Source organism: Ptiloglossa arizonensis, chromosome 6, assembly GCF_051014685.1.
Source record: "Ptiloglossa arizonensis isolate GNS036 chromosome 6, iyPtiAriz1_principal, whole genome shotgun sequence".
Classification (NCBI taxonomy): Eukaryota; Metazoa; Arthropoda; class Insecta; order Hymenoptera; family Colletidae; genus Ptiloglossa; species Ptiloglossa arizonensis.
The window spans coordinates 9,899,220-9,921,838 of NC_135053.1; the positions used below are offsets into that span (position 1 = coordinate 9,899,220).

The 22,619-nt window shown below is 37.9% G+C and overlaps 3 protein-coding genes and 1 long non-coding RNA gene across 6 annotated transcripts; 3 read left to right on the forward strand and 1 right to left on the reverse strand.

Annotated features, from left to right (window-relative positions):
- The first annotated feature begins 2,251 nt into the window (after positions 1–2,251).
- On the forward strand, positions 2,252–3,378 carry LOC143148771 (uncharacterized). The gene is made up of 2 exons (XM_076315445.1): positions 2,252–2,447; positions 2,546–3,378. Exons 1-2 carry the CDS (start codon positions 2,431–2,433, stop codon positions 2,883–2,885), a joined length of 357 nt encoding a protein of 118 aa, XP_076171560.1. The 5' UTR covers positions 2,252–2,430; the 3' UTR covers positions 2,886–3,378.
- Positions 3,379–3,579: 201 nt separating this feature from the next.
- LOC143148378 (uncharacterized) lies at positions 3,580–15,891 on the forward strand. Its single transcript, XM_076314680.1, is given in 11 exon segments — positions 3,580–6,756; positions 7,124–7,296; positions 7,677–8,164; positions 8,291–9,640; positions 11,249–11,266; positions 11,558–11,575; positions 12,801–13,107; positions 13,199–13,306; positions 13,359–13,691; positions 13,766–14,615; positions 14,720–15,891. Coding segments are annotated over 9 exon segments (3,561 nt in total). The 5' UTR covers positions 3,580–6,756; positions 7,124–7,296; positions 7,677–7,694; the 3' UTR covers positions 14,827–15,891.
- LOC143148770 (uncharacterized) lies at positions 11,983–21,020 on the reverse strand. 3 transcript variants are annotated; one of them, XM_076315443.1, is made up of 4 exons: positions 20,968–21,020; positions 17,881–18,035; positions 12,774–13,659; positions 11,983–12,703 (listed from the first exon to the last, which is right to left on the reverse strand). In XM_076315443.1, the coding sequence occupies exons 3-4, from the start codon at positions 13,026–13,028 to the stop codon at positions 12,497–12,499; spliced, it is 462 nt and encodes a 153-aa protein (XP_076171558.1). In that variant the 5' UTR covers positions 13,029–13,659; positions 17,881–18,035; positions 20,968–21,020; the 3' UTR covers positions 11,983–12,496. The 3 variants fall into 3 exon arrangements, 2 of the variants coding, with proteins under 2 accessions (XP_076171558.1, XP_076171559.1); XM_076315444.1 differs by having other exon boundaries at positions 17,881–18,032; positions 20,968–21,003; XR_012992585.1 differs by lacking the exons at positions 11,983–12,703; positions 12,774–13,659 and adding an exon at positions 16,722–17,098.
- LOC143148772 (uncharacterized) lies at positions 16,097–22,565 on the forward strand. Its single transcript, XR_012992586.1, has 2 exons — positions 16,097–21,232; positions 22,190–22,565. It is a non-coding gene; the product is annotated as an uncharacterized LOC143148772 (long non-coding RNA).
- Positions 22,566–22,619: the final 54 nt, after the last annotated feature.

Consider the following 22,619-nt stretch of genomic DNA (forward strand, 5'->3'; position numbering starts at 1 on the left):
GTAAAACTTAAAGCGTCGACAACGATGGTGCAATATAATATCACTATATAAGATTATTTGAAGCTGGAACTACGGGATAAAGTAGGCGATTGTCTACGAGGATACGTTTCCACTTCCTGTGGTAAGACACTCGTTATCCTGCGGATGTCGGTATCCTCCGAGATAAACGTTTCCCAGATGCCAAATGTTTCCGATTCCCTAATAACGCTGGATTCTTTCGCGACTCTTTCTTCTCGTAAACTGGGAAATCTTCTAAAATTAATTAAGCTCGTCAACATGCGTATCATGGTGTAATTGGAGCGACTCGGTCGGAGCAACAACTATTTAACGAGGGTGCGTTCACGCCCACGTACTAAGCGGAGCATGTATAAAAGCGCCAAATATGGACGGTTTGTACAACGCTTTAAATCTTTTACTATAAATGGTCTCGATCTATTAACGACACACTACGGGCGCAAGAACACGCGTTTAGTCTTCTTCGATCTTTCGTTTATTTCTTATGATCACATTTACACAGTATGTACTCGAACATGACTTTAGATACCCTCGATCGTATTTATAAATATAATAAATAATAGAACGATTAAAAATTGATTCAATTATGTATTCATATATTGTAGCAGTTTATTAATTTTTATTTTCGTAACTATCCAAAGGATGACACGATTCAATTTATTTTAATATTAATGTTTGAAAAATAAATGATTGCGTTACGATAATATTTGGTATTATAATATAAACTAGATTTATGTATAGCCTATTTTATTAAAACGTACATTGTATTTTATTTAATAAAGTATCATTTACGACAACGCAGCGCAACATGGTATAAGTTTCAGTATCTTACTATGTGCAAAAAGAAGTCAGGGTTTCTGAACTAGTTGCTACATCGAATAAGTGCATTTTCATCTATACTGCACTGATTCAAAAATGATTGGTATAAAATAAAAACGAAACCAGTAAACGTAAATTCAATATTAAATTAACTGTTCGTTGAAAAGTCAAATTTTAATTGACGTTTATTGATTACTTAACGATCATGTGATTTATATACGTATACATAATGTCCTAATCAGTTTTTTAAAATTATCTCTTTGATAAGAGACACAAAATCAATTCTATTATTACTATTATTACTGAAAAATGTTATGTGTCACTTATATTTATACTAGAATCATAAATTACGATAATAAAATGCAATATATGTAAAGAAATTATAATATTTGGAGTAATAAATTCAAAAGTAATTAATATAAAATACTATTAACAAAATTTAATAGTGAATCTAAAAGAATGAAGTAGAAGTATATCGATGTAAGCGAATAATAAGTACACCAGCAGATTTCGAAATTAGCTGAGTCATAGAGGAAAATACTTTTACTTTTAGACTTAAATGTCTAACTAAAAAATAATCAAAATGATATATAGTTAATAAGAATTCACAATTACAACTGAGGATAAAAATGAAACTAACTACTTAATATGCTCGTATCGTTAATATAATACGAAATTTGTTTGTTTGCTCATAAAGGAAAATGATTAAATCTGTAATCGTTTTTATACGACGTAATATTATTGTAACAAATTACTAATTATGGTAATTTAACAAAGATATTTTATAACTCTGTCTATGAATACTTAATATAGATGTACGTTGCTTCCGGTCGGTAACTGAATGATAGACGGTTATACGGTGAGTCACGAAATACTAGTAATAGAAATTAAACGTTGTAGGTAATACGCGTAAGATACTGAGAATTATGAAATGTAAACTCGCCTATATGATAGATGAATCACAATTACATGTAATTGAAAATCAGATTTATATCCTGATTAATTTTGATAAAAAATAATCCTTTATCTACTAGATATTTCTTATACTGTATCTCTAACTTTAGTCAGAATGTAATTTATGTTCCATTGTTCAAAAATGTTAAGATTAAAAACAATGATTCAAATAATGCTATGTCGTTTTAACCATGAATTAAGAAGTGTAAAAGATTTCCTTTTTTTGCACGATTACAAATCTATTTTACGTAGCACTTTTGTTAGGTACATATGTGTGTAATACTTTAAACGTTTTTCTATTTTAAATATAATCTATAATTAAATTGATATATTGTTTTATTTTCCTGTTATTTTCCTTATTGATATCACGAATAAGAAATATAACATACAGTTGTATTTGGTACAAAACGTGTCGCTCACGCTCTCTAACAGTTGAAGATGGAACTATTGTTGGGTGAGAATATCGGAGTATATTGCCAATTTGCCTAATCGAACTTTGTTTTCTTGACAAACACATATTTTATAAACTGCATGATGTACAATATCAATTTTTATTAAAAAAGTGATAAATATCGTAATATGCAGTGGTTAAAAAAATATTTATATTAAAACTTCCATCTGGAAGTTCAGGTTAACTCAAAGATGACTCGAGATAACAGGTTAGTTTTTGTTTATGTATTTGTGAAGTGACATAACTGATTTATTTAATGTATAAGTAACAGTATTTTTCTTTATTATATTTGTTCATAATATTTAGGAAAAGGGGACGTAATGCAGAAGAAGAATCAAGTGAATTTATGCCATTAAGTAAACGAATCAACAACCTTCATATTAATAGCTTATCAGGCATTCCAGAGAATGTGACTGAAAATATGGATACAGACTGGAGTAATAGGAATTTTTTACCATCTCCAAATTATTCGGACCTGTCTCAAGGATCACCATTGTACGATGGATGTAGTTCTAGCCAAAGTAGCTATACAACTGAATATAAACCAGATCTTGATGCTACTGAAAATCCTTTCTATTATGAAAGTAATAAGTTACTATTCTCTTTATATATGGAACGTGTACAAAGAACATCCGACACATTTTGATATCCCTATTTTCAGATTGTAATTACTAATTATAAAACATTTTTCATTCCTTATCAATAGATTTTTATTTGTGTTAATTCATTTAAAATCTTGACAAGTACAACATTCAGAAAATTGTTAGTAACAACAGAGATGCAATTATTTATTATTCTAATAATAATATGTAGCTCAATTGTAAACGCAAACATAAAAAATATGTATTTAAAATCTTGCGTCAAACAGGAGACTAGCTAGGAAGGCATAGTTTACAATTTATACAATTTATACAATTATAACTGCCTTTATAATTTTAATGATTATTGGTAATTTATATTACATTATTATAATGATATACAAATATTATATTAAATTTCGGTTTTTAAGTGATTCGTCGTTGTTTAATTATGTTATTATTATTAAACATGTACTACATTGCAAAGTATTTTGTGATTGCATAAGTATGGAACAATTAATATTTCAATAACAGAGGCTGCAAAATAAAGAAAATACATTCAACATATTTTATTCATTTTTATTATCTCCATATTATATTACAATGATATAACTTATTTCTAAAAAAAGAATTATGACTTTATACTACCAGTGTACACTACACAATTCATATAAAGCGCGTAATAGCATCGAAATATGGCGCCTATCGAAGTACTCTCGAAGTATCGATTCTCGACCTAACCTCACTTCAGTCTCCGCTAGGTGCGCACGGAGGTAGTGTCGCTCTGTAGTGGTAGAGGAAACGGAGTGACTGGGAGTAGGATAGAGCGACGGACAGGTGTTTTTTGCGCTATTATAATTTTTTTTCCCGAAAGTTCGCGATTTTCGTAAAACTCTAAAGGTTTCTGTTGTACCTGTAAATAGAACGATACCATAAGAATTGACTGTTTAATCGGCAAGCGCGCACGCGCCGCTTTCCCCTCGCTCTCACAATATACTCCGCGCGTAACCGCCGCCATAGTTGATATTTCTCCGATAGAATATTAATAGCGGCGTAAGTTTTTGCGGTTTAACATATTTTTATTTACTGACTGGGAAACAAGAATGCATTCGACGAAGGCGGTGAGACGAGGTCATTCAAGATAAAGCTGGAATCCGTAGGAAGAAGGAGGGTATCTACTTTCACAGCTCGTGGTTTTCAGGAGAGTGGCCTGGCATCGCGGCGCTTCGAGTTAACGTGTGACCACCGTCGGGTGGCTATGTACCGTTAGCTCGAATTCATTCCCCGTTGGCCGGCCCAAGATCCACGCTTACCTACCGACCGGGGCCATACTCGATCGAACTCGACTGTCGTAAACCCGGAAATGAGTGCGCGTCGTGGATCGCCGTTACCGCAGAAAAGCTGCTAGTAGTGCGCGAATTTATCAGGAGTCACGACTCGACGATTACCAGAGACACGTTCATTTGGACGTACGTCTCGTATGACGTGTGCGCCGTAAACAGTAGCCGCGGCTAGCCAGAAGAGCCGTGGCACGGCGAACGTGTACGTAGAAATGAGAAAGTTGCTACCGCCGCGGTGAAGATTGAGAACGACGCAGGCGAGCCAGCCAGGCGGACGGTCTCTGTACTACGCGAAGGTGTTCCGACGCAGCGACCAGTAGTAGCAGTACGTCGAAAGGAGTGCACAAAGGAGCCACAGCTGCTCGTGGGTAAGTAGGACACGCATTGCCTCGTGGATGATTGTCTTGTGCGTAGGGAACTCGCGTGCACCTATTATCCGGACGTGTAAACTAGTGCGGCTTGAAGGATCCCGCGGATGGTACCGCCCCGCGATCTCTTACGCGCTTTACTCCTAATACGAAACGTGCACACGAGAAACCGCGAAACAGTGGCCACAGAGCACCCACCCCAAGACACTAAAATCGTCGCGGGGCCCTCGTCGTGGCTCACGGCTTGGCTCGGGCTGGCTTTGGTGGGGTGGTTGGAGGTGCGGACAGTGGTTGAGAGGCTGGTGGGGTTGGAAATTGCGTGGTGGTGGGTGCCCGCCGAGGTCTCGGAGGCCCCTCCGTGGCATCTCGCTGCCTCTAACCCGTCGAGGTGGGGGTGTAAACAACAGCCCTGCCTGTGCCTCTGTTGGCTCTACTCTGTCCTCCGTTTCGCCTCTGCCCTGCTCTCGCCTCTGCCAACTCGCCCGATCTTTTTCCTACTTCCTCTCCACGTAACGTCTCCCGATGCGCGATCGAAAGAGCACCGAAGGAAGGGAGGGACGCAGGGCGAAAGGGAGAGAGGGAATAACCGCCGAGAGAACAAAGCATCGGCTTCGCGGACCTGTGCTATTTTCTCGCGTCACCGTACTCGATTCCCATCATGGCCGATGCATTACCGAACCTGCTGACGTGGTAACCTTGTCCACTCGTCTCTAACTGTCCCGTACGTTTGCGATCGGTGTTTACACATGTTATATGTCGCATTTTTAAATCTACACCCATTCATCGTTGTATGATTCTACTCGTGATATCATTCATATTCCCATATTTCGTTTTACCCTATCTCATTGCGCGTTCTTTATTCTGGGTGCGTGTAAAAAATTACTCGATTGCACAATGCCCCAGAGCTATTCTGTTCTACGTACGCTGCCCCCTCGATATCACAGCGAGTTGTGTACAGTTATGCGAGACATCTAGATAGAATTCCTCTAGAAACCGCGAATGCTCAGACATGCTCTCTTCGATGCGTGTACGTCTGAGAGAGAGAGAGGGAGAGAGAGAGAGAGATAGAGAGGGAGAGTCGTATAGGGTATACGTATGACAGAGAAAGAGAGCGAGAGAGAGAGAGAAAGAGACGTGTTGAACCTTAAGAGAATCGGCGCCATTACGACATGCGCGTCTTGCAAAAGCGTTCAGCAACGGTACGTCGGCGAGGCTGACCGGTCAGTCGCACACGCCATTCCGTGAAAGTCGAAAAACGCATCCGCGGTGCGTTCGTTTATGCGTGTCGCCTTTCGGTAGTTTTTTCTATTAAGTCGTGCAACCACCCGCAACGACTTGCTGGCGCGGAGTAATCGTCCGTTCGACACAGCACCCTCCTCGGTGCGTCGAAAGGAGGAGAGGTGCACGGGTAACCTAACCTCTCTCTTTCATTCTCTCTCCCTCGTTTTCTGTTCCTTCCCTACCACGGGTAGATCAAGGGCGAGAGTCATCGGTGTGTCCCACTTCGTCTGCCACGATGTCTGCTTCGTATGTTCTCTCCCGATATTTCGCGTTCCCCTCCCCGGGGAGTTCCGAGTATGTCGAGGTTCGTCTCCCTTCTTTCTTGACATGCCCCTACCCTTTCGAGCTTACGGTACACGCTTACGCACCTACACATCGAGCTATCGTTCCTTCCCGTCCTATTCTCGCGGTATTTCGTGTGTTAGTGCGAGAGAAAGAGAGCGAGTCTCGGGGTCTATTTCGCGGTGGGTTCCCGTTTTCCCACCTATGGGTTCCCCCCTACCCTCGTCGAGCTCCTACCCCCTACCCCCGTGGGGACACCATCATGGTGGAGTGGGGTGCAATCCTGGGCCACTTCGACGACTATCCTCCCTGCTCCCGGATCCCTTTGAGGTGGGGGAGGGGGTGAAGTGGGGGATCCCTCACCCCCCACCCCCACATACCAACACATGGTCAAGAGGTCTGAAGCTAAGACTTCGACGGCAGAGATGGCAAGACGATGGCTCGAGCTTAAACTTCGTCACTTTCGCGAATATGCGCTTTACTGGTATACAGAATGGACCGTTTCAGGAACGGGATGAACAAGGGTGGGGGTGAAGAAAGTGCGAGTTGAAATATCAGTACTGTATCTTTAGAATAAATAGAAGGCGATGCGCCGTCGAGGTCAACCTTGATCTTGACGTATTTGTATTTGTATGATATATGGTAGCAGTCGGCATACGGAGAACTATGTATGTATGTGTGTATGTTGGGAATTCTGTTTGAAGATGTTTGCTTGGCTTTCGAAACACGTGGAATAAGTTGATTCTCGGAACAATTGTATATGAGTTTTCTAATTACATATAGAATATATTCACACTACTAGATGGCTGTAGCAATCAGTATATAGTAAAATTGAAGTTCTTGCTACTGAGTAAACATTTAACATGCAAAATTCAATCGGTAATTAAAGCAAAAAAAAATACACACACACATGGAAATTGAATTTATAAATAAACTATTGTATAGAGCGACATTGTATCCTTAAATTTTGTTTTTACACGTATAGCATATAAACGTATATGTGATATTGATTTGCAATTTGTTTTTCGTATTTAGCAACATGATCGTGTATAAACATCATGAACTTACTTTACTTCGGAATATGTCCATTGAAGATAGATTAAAGGATTAGAGATTATCTGTGAATTCTATGAAACACGGAATCTGTGTTGAAACTGTTCGAAGTTAAGAAGGTCGATGCACTTCGATAGCAGCACTCATGCGTCAAAGTGAGTGCAACTGTGTAATATGTACATGTGTTTATCTACTGTCATACATGTGTCTATCACTATTTAATACCCTACTTTTTTTTACGATAATCGTAAACACGTTTCGTTTGAGAGCAAATTTAATAATTCAATATAATTTCATGTTAGCAAATCAAGTAGTACTTGAGCAATATATCAAATAAAATTTTAATTTATCATTATTATTATTATTATTTGCTTTCCGAATCACTTGTTAAGTGTGAAAATTTATATGTTCGAATAGCGGTATATTTATTTCTAAACATTTTTTTCTGAGTTCCTAAAATATTATTGCTTATTAATTAATAAATTCATTATACATTTGAAGACATCTTTACGAATTGCTTTTTGTTGGTTTTCAGATTTAATTATCGTGGAAGATGAATTTCACGCCTTTTCCCGGCTTCACGACAGGCTCGCTACCGACGGGCACGGTTCATCAGTTTGCAACCGCTAAATTCGCCCAAAACCTGCCGACTGGGGGTCAGGTAGTTGGCGTTTTATCTGGTGGTGAAGGCGGTGTTCATTATCTGAGGCCGGTCGACCCGAACGGTTTCGCCGTGGCTCAAGGGGGTAATAATCAGCAGCAGCAAATCATCACGCTGCCCATCACTGTACCTGGAAAAGATGGCACCCAGCAGCAGCAAACCGTCCAAATCCAGGTGGTCAACCCCAGTGTATCGCAAAGCGGGAACAGCGGTGATCAGCCAAAGTATCATTTGGCCCCGATTTCTTTGGGACAATTTCCCCAGGGTGCAGCAACAGTTCTCACTGTTGCATACAGTCAACAAGGCGCAGATGGAGTACAGATTCAAGTACAACCACAGAATACTGTGGCGACAACGCAAACGTAAGACCCGTTTTATTTTATATGATTTTATATAATTTTACGATGGTTTATGCTAAGCTTTGATGTATGTTGTACCCTGACACTTAGTTTTACTTCAGTATTAACAAATTATATTCTTTATTTTAGATCTGATCAGACGACCCAAAGTACATCCACGGCAGTCACTACCACATCTCAGCAAACTATACAGCAAACTGTACAGCTTCCGGGTGCACCCGAAGGTTTAACTGTGGTCGCGCAGATTCCGCAAGATTTAATTTTACGCGAGGGTATGGAAGAATCGAAAGAAGATGTGAAGGAAGGTACAACACCAGTTGCTCTCATAAAAAGGGGTAGCATTAAAAATCAGGGAAATCAAAGCGGAGAGGAATTTATTACCTCTATGCCTGCTAGTTGGCAAAGCCTTGCAACTCCAGGATCAACAGTCGCAGATTATCTCTCCAGGTTGCCTGCTAGTACCTTGCCTATTAGTTTACAACATTTCCTAAAATTTTCGGCAGAGACAATAAAGAGAGAAGCTACTATTGAATCGAGTCCCTTAGGAGCTGATGGTTTAGACGCGTCTGGAAGTGCGGCATCAGGAGAACAAGCGGTACAGATCACTGTCGCTGGTGGAGAAACGGCAATCATTCCTGATGTTGTTGAAGAACAAGAACCTGGAGCTAAGCCGAAAAGAAAAAAGAAATACAAGAAAAAACCTCCAAAGCCAAAAAAACCGAAACCTGGTCAAGTAAGCATAGTTACTGCTCTTGATGGTACAACCTTGTTTTGCTGTCCTCAATGTAACATGGCTTACCCCGAGAAAGAACTCTTGGAACAACATCTTATTGGACACAAGATTGAAAGGAGGTTCATCTGTGACATTTGTGGTGCAGGTTTGAAACGTAAAGAACATTTAGAACGACATAAGTTGGGCCACAACCCAGACAGACCCTTTATTTGTTCAGTTTGCATGAAGGGTTTTAAACGGAAAGAACACTTGAACCTTCATTTTGTTATACATTCTGGACAGAAGACAGAAGTTTGTACCGAATGTGGTAAAGCATTTTACCGCAAAGATCATTTAAGAAAACATGCGAGGTCCCATTTGGCTAAACGTATTAAGGAGGATCCGTTGAACACGGCTGATGCTTCCCAAAATTCGCAACAGCAGGCAGATCAGCAACAGCAACAAGCAGAGCAATTGCAACAACAGGCAGACCCACTACAGCAGCAATCATCAGTGTCCGAATTACAACAAATACAGATACAAGTAGGCCAAGGATCTCAGGCACAGATTCATCAGATAGCCGTCAGCGAACAGTCTACAGTCGTTCTTCCTACTGCAGCAGAAACTGGAGCAATGGCTATACTTCATCATCAACAGCAACAACAACAACAACAGCAACAACAGCAGCATTAGCAGCAGCATACCGCCCCGAATCAACCTGGGCGGTACTTCCGATTTAATCATCAACAGGCTAGAGGTCGTGCAAGGCAAGGTGTTCTTGCCGACTGAATTCTATAATCCCATAGTCAAATTGGTATCGTGTAAAAAAAAAATTCGTTGATGGTGGTTATCGTTGCCTAGTAGTGGTGTTGCAAAGAAATTGAGATCTTTCTGTATCTTCAAATAAAGATACTTTTACTGACGAGCCGTCGCATTTCAAAGTTTGTACACCATCAGCTTCTTGAGGAAGTCGTAGGCCAGATTAATGTACGATTATAATTATTCTGCAAAACGCACTGAGCTGACTGACGAACGAAGTTCGTACATATGATGTTTCTTTTTTGCGTACACGTTATAGCGTACGTGTAAGAAAAGACGAGTTTACCTACTCGTTTAATTAAAAATGTTTTTGTCGCTAATCCAGTTCCATGACGCAAGTTAGAAATAAATAAAGAAGTTTATATATACATATATATATATAAATATAAAAATATATTTTTGAAAGCGCGAACTGGATTCGCCAGACAGAAGGCAATCGAGTTTTCGGCTGAAGTTAATTTTCTTCAATGATGAATAATAATAAGAAAAATACGTAATGTGGAAGGTAATAAGTAATTCACAAAGCAGGGCTGTAAATACAACCAGTTTACCGTGCACAAGAAGGAACAAGACTGTCGTGCAAATATGAAACGAATCTATTTATTCCACTTGTTCTACACGATCGAGACACAGAAAGAGAATGTATCGTTAAACCATTAAATTTGACTAATGTTTGAATGAAATGCTACGTTATATAAGATAAATGTAAAATTTTACATTTATATCCACATATGGATTAGTTAATATTTACTTTCATGAAAGACAAATGTTTTATTGCTTTCATTGATCATAAATTAATTTGAAAGAATAGACTTACGTTTACAGAAATTAAAAAGTGAATTGGATATCAGCGAATCGTTATCATATTACCATACAGTATTCCCTTTCAAGTTGTCACAAGCTTAGAATAGTGCTGAGACAACCTAAGAGGAAAGTAGGCAAAATTTTTATAGCTATTATCTCTTCGGTTCGCTCGACTTTGTATAAATTGGACACAAGCGTTGGAAACAGTGAGACTGAGTGAAAAAGGGTGAAAGCGAATGAGAGGTGACGGGGACAACTTTATGATAACCTGACAGAGAATATTGTATATCAGTTTGCATATCGTACAATTAAAATTATCATGATATACGATCGATGATTAAATTTATGCATTTAAACTTCGGTGTTTCGCGAAAGAGAAGCATTTCTATGGCCAACTAATACTTTTATAATTCTGATAAGTTAGTGTAACTTATTTTGTATAGTATTTAACTCATTTTATTTACCAAATGGATCAGTTTTGTAAGAAGACTTTGCAATCTTCTTCTTTGTGTTGATCGTAATTGAAAGAATTTTTTGTATTATCATAAATTGCACGACAAAAGTACAGCAAATAGTTGTTGGGCGCGAACCATCTGATTTATTGATCAATCATAATACACTCGAAATCATTTGAGCAAAAGATGTATGTATACAAAAAGAAGAATACTTTTTATTGTAAGTATCATTATTAAAGGCAGTGGGTATAGCTGTACAAGAAATATAATTATTATTTTATTATCATATTATTATAGCTATTATTATCATAATCAGTATGGATAGTCTATAAGTCATTTTCATTGTTACTTACATAAATATTGGAGAAAAAAGCTAAAATAAAACATACATTTAATATAAAAAAATTTTTATTAATTAACCAATTATAAATATTATTTGTTTGTATTATACATTCACATATTTTTAATTTGTATAATTACTAATCGTGGAATGTTGTTAACGACTAAAATATACTTACATATTTTAAACAAATTACCTATTAACTGTTAATATATCCAGGGGAAACTAATCAATGTTTCAACTCTGTAATTTGTATACTTGTTTAGGTATAATTCGACTATCGGGTAAGAATGCTATACTACACTTTTCTCATATAGTGATACGTTAAATTTTAATTTTATCGATAAAATCATTTACAAGATTTCGTATTTTCCGTTGTAACAATTCTCGCGTGTTCAACTGAAAATTTTTGTAAATTAGATTCTAATGTCATATTTCGCTGAAATTATTGTAACTAATAATCGATATTAATTGTCAATTATAAGAATATACGATTACGAAAGAACAGCAAAACATCGCTCGTTAAATTTTGCACTGTATTTTTCTTTCTCCGATTTATGGTATTTCTCGATTCCCTGAAGATATATATATACACGCATACATACATATTATGTATGTACGTACGTACATATATATATATATATATATGCATGTATGTATATATGTATATATTTCCGATTTCCACCAACTCTAATGCTGCGAGAGAGAAAATAATGGCAGGTCGCCGGGAGCGATTCGAAGTTAAAACCCCGATGGATTCGGGCATTTTCGCCGGCGCGGCTGCGAGGAGGGCCGGGAGAGAGAAAAAATAGTTAAGAGGCTGGCACAGTAGAGGGCGGACGGATGGGGTGGGGGCGCCGACTTGAGGGACAGGTGTCAACGGCACACACATAGAGCGGGGGATCTTTTTCGGAGATTCTCGGCTTCGTGAAAATCCTGACCAGGCGAGCACGGGCTGCTAAGTACTAAATGGTAAGCTGATTCTGTGGTGAATTTTAGGAGTTAGTAAACCGACGGTCGTGATGTTCCATGTTCAGTACGGCCATTTTCTGCTGAATTTTGTGCGAATTCGGCCCCCGCGTATCGACTATGTGCCGAGAGGGGAAAGTCTCGGTCTCTCCCCTCGCACTTCATTCCACTGCGCGCACACTACCCATCCCTCTGACCAGACAATCCCCCCTGCATCCTCCTCTCCCCGTTCTCCTTCATTCTTCCCGTCCTCTGATTCCCGTACTCCGCGCCACCGTCCCTTTACGACCACCCTTCCCCCGCATCGCAACGGTCTTGGTCGCGTACAATGTTCGTTTTTTAACGTCTCTTAACGTCTTTTTCCCGTGTTGTACCTCTTTGTATAGCCATATAAACTGTTCGTGATTCTCGTTATACGAAGGTGGATAGTCGTTCAGTGTTTCCTGTAAAGACTTGCGTTTTGCAACAGTCAAGCGCTTTAAAAAGGGAAAAGCGACTGTTTCCCGTGTGTACCTTCATCGTGACAGACGGCTGACGCAGCGGCAGCAGTGGCGGCGTGGTGTTCGTGCTTCTCGTGCTTCTCTTGTGCTGCAAAAATCTGCCCCTACGCTCGCTCTCACCTCTCGGAGACCCCCCTCCGAGGAAAGGATTCGATTCCACGGCGAAGAAACATGGGGAGAGGGACGTCGCTGTGAGTAAATACTCGGGCGTCGTTCGAGCAAGACGCGTCAGATATCTTCGCGCGGCGTGTCGTGTATATGCGAACATCTTCGTTGTTATCGCCGATGTCACCGGGAATGTACCTCCGCATCCTCGTTCTCTACCTTCGGACAATGGCACGATCTCTGTCTAAGCGGTAGCAATGCACTTCTCAAGCACATGTCACCGACTGACATCTACAATTTGTTCAACGTTTATTAGTGTATTAGTAATAACAGATCGTGCTTGCAAGTTGCCGACAAAATGTTGAAGGATGTTGGTTGACAGACGAACTACCACTTCCGGGACTATCCTGTAAACTTGCAGTGGATAAAGTGTTGTCGCGTGTAATTATTTCGACTCTGATTTTCTTCGACTTTTCAGGTATTTGATTGACGGTTTGCAATGAATTTCCCGCCGTTCGGAGGCCACTTTCCCGGTACTATTCCGAGTATCCACCAGTTCGCAACCGACGGCTCCGGTGGTGCGGGTGGGCGCTACGCTAATCATTTTCCCAACCAGCCTCCAATTGGAGTGCCGGTTATGGGAAAGTACCGTCCTGAAAGCAACGGCGTGCAATCTGCGCAGTCACAAGTAATGATGAACAATAAAGCGAGCTACCCCAACAGCAATGTTCATCATTACCCTAATGTGCCATATTCTCAAGCTCAACCGGTTCAACAGCGGCCCTCAAATTCGCCTGGAATGCAAGAAAAGCGTTCATATCATCAGGTAAGTGCCTTATCTTCGGTAATAGTACAACATTTCACATGTACATGGACCTTATAGTAATTGAAACTTTTCAGCAAGCAACCGAAACCATAAATCAACAAGATGTTTGCAATCTCCTACAGGATAAAGATAAAAATAAGGACAAGAAAGGTGACGAACAACAACGCAATGGAGAAAGCACAACTAACGGAGGTCAACAAGATTATACAATGCATCAACACCATCAGCAGCATGCTCATACTCAAACACCCGCAACTATGCCCGCTACATGGCAATCTTTAGCTACTCCTGGATCCACAGTAGCAGATTACCTCAGTCATTTACCAGCTAGTACTTTGCCACTAAGTTTGCATCATTTCTTAAAATATTCAGCAGAAAGTATCAAAAAGGAATCGGAAATGGCACAAACCACTTCTGTAGCTGTAGCAACTACAACAACGCCTAATATAATGATGTCCCCAAATAATAAGAAGAAGAAAAAGAAGAAGGCTCCTAAGGAGAAGAAACCGCGTCCAAAACCTGGTGAAATCCGTTTAACTACAGCATTAGATGGTTCTACTTTGTATTGCTGTCCAGAGTGTCATATGGCATACCCTGAACGTGAATTATTGGAACAACATTTACTAGGACACACTTTGGAACGAAGATTTGTTTGCGATATTTGTGGTGCAGGTCTAAAACGAAAAGATCATCTTACACGTCACAAGCAGAGTCATAATCCAGAACGGCCATATGTTTGTACTGTTTGCCTGAAAGCCTTCAAAAGGAAAGAACAATTAACACTACATTTTGTTATACATTCTGGTGAGAAACGACACGTATGCACAGAGTGCGGAAAGGGATTCTATCGTAAAGATCATTTGAGAAAACACACTAGAAGTCACATTGCAAGGAGAGTGAAAGCTGAGCTCAGTCAGAATGCTGGTAATTATTTATTATAAATAATTTTGTATTATTCATCTTTGTATAATTATGGGACTGAGAATTAAATTTTGTTACGAAAGTAATGTGATATTTCTATTTGCTAGGTACACAGCAGAATCAGCAACAAAACAATGTCTCGAATATGCAAACCACAGCTGTTACAGCATCATCTGTTCTTTCTGGTGGACATCCAGGTCCTCTCCTGTCCTGAGCCCCGCCACCAGGGAACTTTCAAGTTCCCCATCCGAATAATATACTTCATACACATACTTCTCATCATTCGCTGCATCACCATCATTTGACAGCTGTTAATGTGGCACATCAATCAAGTGTCACACCACTCGCTACGTCCAGTCATTATCAAACGCACGAACTCAGTTTTTTGGGTCATGTTAAAGATTTCTGAGATCAGGGGAAGACCTCGGTTAAGAGGTAACACTAAAAAATTATATGAGCACTATTAGCAGTGAGTTCTCGATTGCTTTTTATAATTTGGGCTTTAGTGAATTTTCTACAAGCATGATAATTATCCATGATGCCGCTGGCTCTCTATGTCCTAGTACAATAGTGCAAAAGCTGTGACGTTTACATAAGTTTTTCGACTATATGCACAGTTTTATTACCTGTATTTCGGGTATTGTTTTGATATATGTACATGTAGATCTTATCTCCAAAAGTGTGCCATATATCTATGTACATGATCAAAAATAGAAAAAGAAAGACATAGAGAGTGTTTCCATGCACACACGAAAGGAAACCATAATTTTGTGTAGAGAGCATTAGAATAGAGCCTGATATAAGAGTCTTGCCATACTGTATGTATGATAAACAAAACATATTTTTATGAAGGCTTGGTGTTAAACAGAAAGAAGTTAACTAAGCTATTGAAATCTATTAACAGAGGAAAGAAATATCATGGAAAATTACTTTTTTGATTGCATTAAAATTAATCATTAAACTTCGTTCAGGTTTCTATAAGTTTATTTTTTTTTATTGTTTACTTAAAAACCGTCATATACAAATAACATTTATAAAATTTATGAAATATGTGAAAGGAGACCTGTACATAAGGATGCGAACGAGTCATCCCACCGATTAATATGTAACGTCTTTCAATTTTACTTAGTTGAACATGTTTTTAAAATATTAATAATGCGGTTTCTTAAAAGAAAAAAAAACAAATCCATTTGCGATTTACCTTTGGGCTATTATGAAATTTTAACTTCAAATCGAATTATTTAATGTTTCAGCAAAACATTGCAAAGCAGTAGCTGAAAATGTGGCAATATTTTAGTTGATAAAAGAAAAAGTTATTTCGCTTTCTTCAACTTCGTTTCATTTATACTATAGAAAGTTGACAGTATTTTATATTTTACGATATAGTTCCAAATTTTTGCTTGTATGTATACATTATATATATAAGTGCGTATATATATATTTATATACCCATATATATATATATTTTTACGATTTCACGAAAATCGTACAAAATCCTTTACAACGTAAGATCAATACGAATCTACGTCGTTTTTATATCGTTTTTACATTGTTTTTTTATACATATTTTTCGTTAAATCTTTTTAACCTTCGTTGAGCATTGATTACGTTAATAAGGTTTTTCGTTAGAGCGTAAAACGTACTTTTGACCTTTTTTCTTGTTTATTTTGTTCTATTATACGTACATACATATACGGTAACGTTCGAGCAATCGCCACTAAATATTAGTTTGTATTCTTTGTATTAATCCGTACTGTAAAAGTTATCCTCGCGGACTGTGATCGTTTCGGACAAATGACACTTGTGCCGATTGTCTAACTTGTTTGACTCTATTTTTTCCCTTACTTTTTTTTTTTAACCATATACTTGTTCGTTTAGTATTATTCGTCGTGCCATTTTTTCGAACTCCTTTCGCCGATACCGTTTCTTGCCATAAGCGACATAAATATTCAACTTACTATGATCGTCGACGCCATTTTTATTATTTGTCGTACGCAACAACAACGTTGATTATATGTTCACGTGATATAAAATAAAAAAATAAAGAAAGCAAAACGTATAAACGTAGATAGGAATGTGATGCGCTAATACTAGAAAGAGAGCGGAGAAAGAAAAGAAAAGGAGAAATGGAATCCTTCATATTCGTTGGGAGAACGACGCGTTACAGAGATCCATCGCTATTTATTACACAAATAGATGAAGTATTTTGTAAAGAAAAAAATAACTTAGGGAATATATACAAATCTATCGTCGATATATTTTTAATTACCTCTTAAACCGTGAATGTTTATATACACGTGTATTTTCATTTTATTTGTATGAAACTTGTACCTTCAGTTGTTTGCCCAACCCTTTAAATCAGTTTCAAGCTAGTCTTCTTCCAATCGATCCTTATTAATTCTTCCGCATCATGTTTCTAGCGTCATACGTTCTAGCAAGTAATATGAAAAATTCAGGATTCGCCAGACCTCAAGTATAAGGATGTACTAAAAACATATATATATATACATAAAAATATATATATAAAAGAATGAGCTGTATTATTATAAAAATACTCCACCGCCATGTACTTGTAACCGTAAAGAAGAAAACAGAGAGTACACCTTAGGTTATACGTTTAGCGAGTAAGTTTGTATACAAGAAAAAGAAGAAATTACTACGACGTAAGTTGAGGGAGAAGAAAGCATAAAAAAGTGTGTGCCATATCGAGAAGAATGCGTTTAAGCGTGTGTGTGTGCGTGTTTATGCGTGCGTATATAATGCAAGCGAAAGAGAGAGAGGGTGAGAAAGAGCCTGTGAGAAATTACAAAAAAGAGTGTTGACATGTGCGTAGTTATATATACTGTGAGAGAAAATTATCAAATTTTTCGGAACATGGAAACGGACTACGCGATGAGATAATGACAAATAGCTTTACGATTTATAAGAAATGACAAAAAAAAAAGAAAGAAAGAGAGAGAACGAACGAGCGAGATTTTTCAAAGTTCGGCGTACGATTTTTTGAGTGATTAAACAAATGAGAGGCTCAAGAAGCGGTCTATTTTGAAGGTTAGCGAAGAGAACCTAATGATATTTCCACACTCGACGAGGCAGACAGTTTAAAGCTCCTTTGATATTTCGAAACCGACCGCTTCGTCGAGGTGTAGGCGTAGTTGGTGTTCCTAGAGAATAAAAAAAGGGGGGGGGAGGAATAATAATTAACGCGTCTCTAAAGAAGGAAGAAAACAATTCTCCGGTGCCTTTGCATAGCGCTGGACTGTTTCCGCACCTGCATACTTTTCCACCTAAGTCGAGTCTAAGGAATGGCCTCGTGCGTAGCTCTTTTCGGGACACCCTGTATGCTCCTTTCCTCTTTCGTCTCCCGTTCGAAACTTTTTCATCGTTTTTTCGCCATCCTGGTCTTTTTGCGCCACGAACAAGCTACTGGACGAAACAAAAAGAAGTTTAACGGGCGATGGAGAGAGGAACAAAATGAAATATTTTTTAATAATGCGAAAATGATTGAAAAAAAAAGAGAAAGACGTATGTTTTTAAGGCTTGAGACGTTTCGCTGGCAATGAGAGTGTCAGTAAGGAGAACGAACAAACAAGCATTTTTTGTACGGATTTTAATTGAAGTTGAATAATCACTTCACGATTCGGTTTTAGCATCGTAAGCTTTCTTCGAACTTTTGGTTAAATGTTATGTTTTGTTCTTCAAAACGTGACATTGGTAAGAAATTTGTTATCGTAAAGGTGACAAGAAATCATAACTTTTAAATCAATCTTTCGCAAGAAAAGGTACACGTTTCGTACTTACTCGTTTTGCATGCAAATTTTAATGATAAAATATACACGTTTTCTTTTCAGTACCATGAGTTGAAAGAACCAGAATTAATCCGAGAAAATGGTAGCACGGGAAATACTAGTTTGCAAAATCCATAATTGAAATATTCAGTTTCCATCCTACTTTTGATGTTAGTCAGGAAACTTTCTCTGTTTGTAATCGATAGTAGCGACTAATTAAACCATAAGTATCGCGTTTTATAGAGCATAAGTAGTACTAAGGGATAGGCCTTTATTGCCTAAGTTGCACGAGCTAAGAGAATGAGAGAAGGAGAAATTGCGTGCGAACGAGCGAGAGGAAAAGAGATAATAAGATTGAATTCGCGTACATCTCGTTTCGCAGTTCGTCTCGAAACTGTGAACAAGGAAAATCATAAATCGAAAGGAAACTTCCAGGAATATACGCGATTCCCTTTCTGTTTCGTCGAATGTTTTATAGTCGTGTTCATTTAATCCTCTATGGACTATTTTCGACAGTGTAATAACATTCGTGTAGGTTTTAGGATTAAGTACAATTAACCGTTCTAAAATTTCGATCGAGTTCATGGCGTCGTAGAAAGAAGTTAAAATTATTCGAATAAAACACGTACCGCTTTACTTTGATAATATTCTAGAATTTAGAGGATTAATTACGCGAAACTTTGTTTTTTTATTATTATTATTACTGCTTTTTGTAACATTTGTACTCTATTATTTACAGCGATACAAATAGATACTTAAACTGTATTTCTGTAGTAAATTCTAAAGTAATCATTGCTCGAAATACATCGACGTATTTGCCAATACTACCGATGGTTTTGATCGATTCGTTCGATCAATTCTTTGAAATCGTTTCGTCTATTACGAGCTTGAGACACTATCGCGTTCTTCTGTGCGTAAACTTTGAACCGCACCACGGAAGATGTTTCCCTAAATTTCGAGCATTGATTTCGATACATAACAATAGTTATCGTAAAAACCGACTCGATAAGCGATCAGACGCAAAAGTAATTGCACGAACAGGAAAGAGAAACTAAAAGAGTAAATACACTTTGTTGTAAATCAAACGCGATTCTCTGAGAGATATGAGGGTGACAATGAGAACCATATTTTTCTACGCAGTGTCGAAACTCTTAATCGTACTAATCGATAAAGCAGATGGTGGATACGATCGACGACGTTAATGATCGAAGTGCGAGTTCGCCCCACGTACGGGCTGCAAATTAAGGGTTGGTTCATGCAAAAAAGGGGGGGAAAGAGTACAATAACAAACTTCAGATACGCGCTAATATACGTGTAGAGAAGTCTCGGCGTGCTTCTCTCTTTGTAAATAACGGACTGAGAAGAAAAAAAAAGGATAGATTTAAGGTGAACACCAAGTAAAAATACATCGCGTAAGAACTTTTTACAGAGCTTTGGGCTAAAATTAATTTTCTCACGGGTTGCATATCTTTTTATAGAGTTCATGAAATAACCTTTGTTTCAAGCTCCCTTTAGACGTAAGTCGCAGCTATTACACACGCAATCCTTTACGGTCTAATTTCGTCACATTTTTCTATTAACGACGCAAAGAGAATCTGGAAACAATTACGAAACCCTTCGAGTTTAACCGGGTGTATTTAAAATGTTTGCTTCCACTTCACCAATGTACTTAATGTAATTGGGGAATTCCACCGATCAAAATATTTAATACAAATGTGGGTCCGGAAATGCTTTCTTTACAAATTATAGTTTGTATTATTCCTGTTTTTATTAATTATTTGCATCGCGTATTTTGCTGTTGTATCCGAGAAATATAAAAAAATGTGTAACCACCTATTGTACAGCTTTGAGCATTTGCAACTCGAAAGAACGCATTCTCGTGGCTGCAGGACCACCGCGTGTTTTCATCAGGACGATTATATAGTGGGGAACAGAATCATTTGACCTCTCAAGGTCACTTCCTTGACCATGAATTATTCCCATTACAATTCTTATTTTGCATCACGCCTCCTTGTTTGAGAGACAGAGAAGTTGTCTCTGCAGAATTGCGCAAACGAAACGATAATTTTTAGCAAAGAGATGAGCTAGAGTGTATGATCACGATTATCGTATCATGTATATGATAGGAGAGGTAGCGTGTAAGTGATCTTGAGACGCTAATTGATTCCATCTCGATAATAATAGAATACGCTCTTCAAGTTTAGATCGATCGTTTTATAAATACCCGGTGTATTGAAATACTTTACACATTGTTTCCACCTTTACCAAGCAAAACGCTAAATTGGAAGGCTTTAAAATACATTTCACGGATATAAATACTGAAGGAACGTGTATATATAAATTTTTGTTCGCCAATCGTGTCCGTACGTGGTCGATATAGAAATCAAAAGCTATTAAATTAATCTACTTTGAAAAATATTTAAAAAGCAATATTTTCGTGTATGTAATCCCGTCGGTAGATTATTCGAAATAAGCTGTAAAACGGACTACGATACGAAGACGAACACGAAACCGTAAAGGATTAAAACGAGGCAAGTTTTGCATGAACCAACGGGCGCTGTTCTTCTTACGTGTGTATTTTATCGGAGGATCCAGCTGCCGCGGTTTAGTTTCTCGGCTTGTCCAGACGGTATGGTGTGTGTGCTAAGTTTTTTGCGTACGTCCTCTGTGCGCGTGTGCGTAAGTGTGATTACCGGTTTTTCAAACAGAGACGTCAGCACAACACAACAGGCGAGTAACGACGGAAGGAAAATATGGAAAGATATACAAATTCCTCGACATAGTACAAAGCATATAAACTCCTCATTTTTCCAATAGCCTAGGAAAATATAATAAGTACGCATAACAGATAAGTCACTACGCGTATAAAATAGGTATCTACCGAGTAGCCGGAGAGTCCGCGACACAATGGAAAAGTCTGTTTCATTCTGGTCAAGATAAACTAAAATTGCATAAAATTCTTGAATTTTAGATCGTCCTCGATAATATACAACAAAAGCTTTACAAAATCGTTGCAATCTTTTGCATCTATGGTTTGCAACCTTTTTCTTCGCGATATAACAAGCTCACATGTTTATCGTTTTTAGTATCTTTAAAAAATCCCATGGTTTATAAAAAATACACGATGAAATTTGTACAGATCTATGCACGAGGATGTTGGCCATATTTTATTAATTATATCGTCATTATTATTGTCATAGACATCTGTTTGCCTATATACATAAGTTAAAGAACTTGGATAAATCATGTTACGTGTAACTCGTTCGAACGAATCCAGTGGATTTTTCGAAGAACACTTTCCTTAAAAAAATAAAACGCAATACTACTTAGCAATTCATATGATAGGTATTCCTACAATTTTTTACAAGACTGAAAAGGCTGACTTTTTGTACACTATTCGAGCTAACGTAAACTGCGAGGTATTAACATTGAATTCAATCAAATATTACCGAAGTACTTTAAAATATTTGACAGAAGCCGTAGAAACTTTTGTAATTAATTTCGTAGTGCTTAATGAATATAAGACTTTAATTACAATATTTTCGCAATTGCAAATAGTAACTTCGAGTTACATACTAAAATCGATTTCGTAGAAACGAATTTAAACATTGGTCAAATCCGATCTGATTGCGTTCCTAGTTGTGGATTTTCCGGACATCCGATAGATAATAATAAAAGAAAAATAGTCATGTGCAAGCGCATTTTGTTCAACGTATAGAAGACAAATCTTTTGTTGGAATACACCGTTAATTTCAGTTTTGTTTCTTCCTCACCTAAACATTTGTACCGCAGTCTTCCAGGGTACAAAGAAAAAAGTAAAATACCGTTCATTCGTCATGGTGTGCAAATCAAAACAAAGAAAAAAGAACAGTCGAGAAGGAAAGGGGGAAGAGACATATAGGAGGAACGACAGCAAAATAAAGCGAAACAAAGGGACAGAAAGAGAAGAATTAATAAGCAAATTCTGTATAACTATGCGATCCCTCTGATGATCTCAGTGTTTTATTTTTGTATAGAGTGCATAAAACATGTAATCTTCAGAATCGTAAGACAAGGAAAGAGGCACGGTTTGAAAAACAGAGCAAGACTTAACGTAGTAGGCGAAAAAAAAAAATGTATAAGGGAGATATAGGTATAAATACAGACAGACGAATTTAGGCTGCGAGGATAGAGGTTTAAAGTTTGTGAACGTTTTTTCGGACATTTCCCAGTGCTGCTTTAT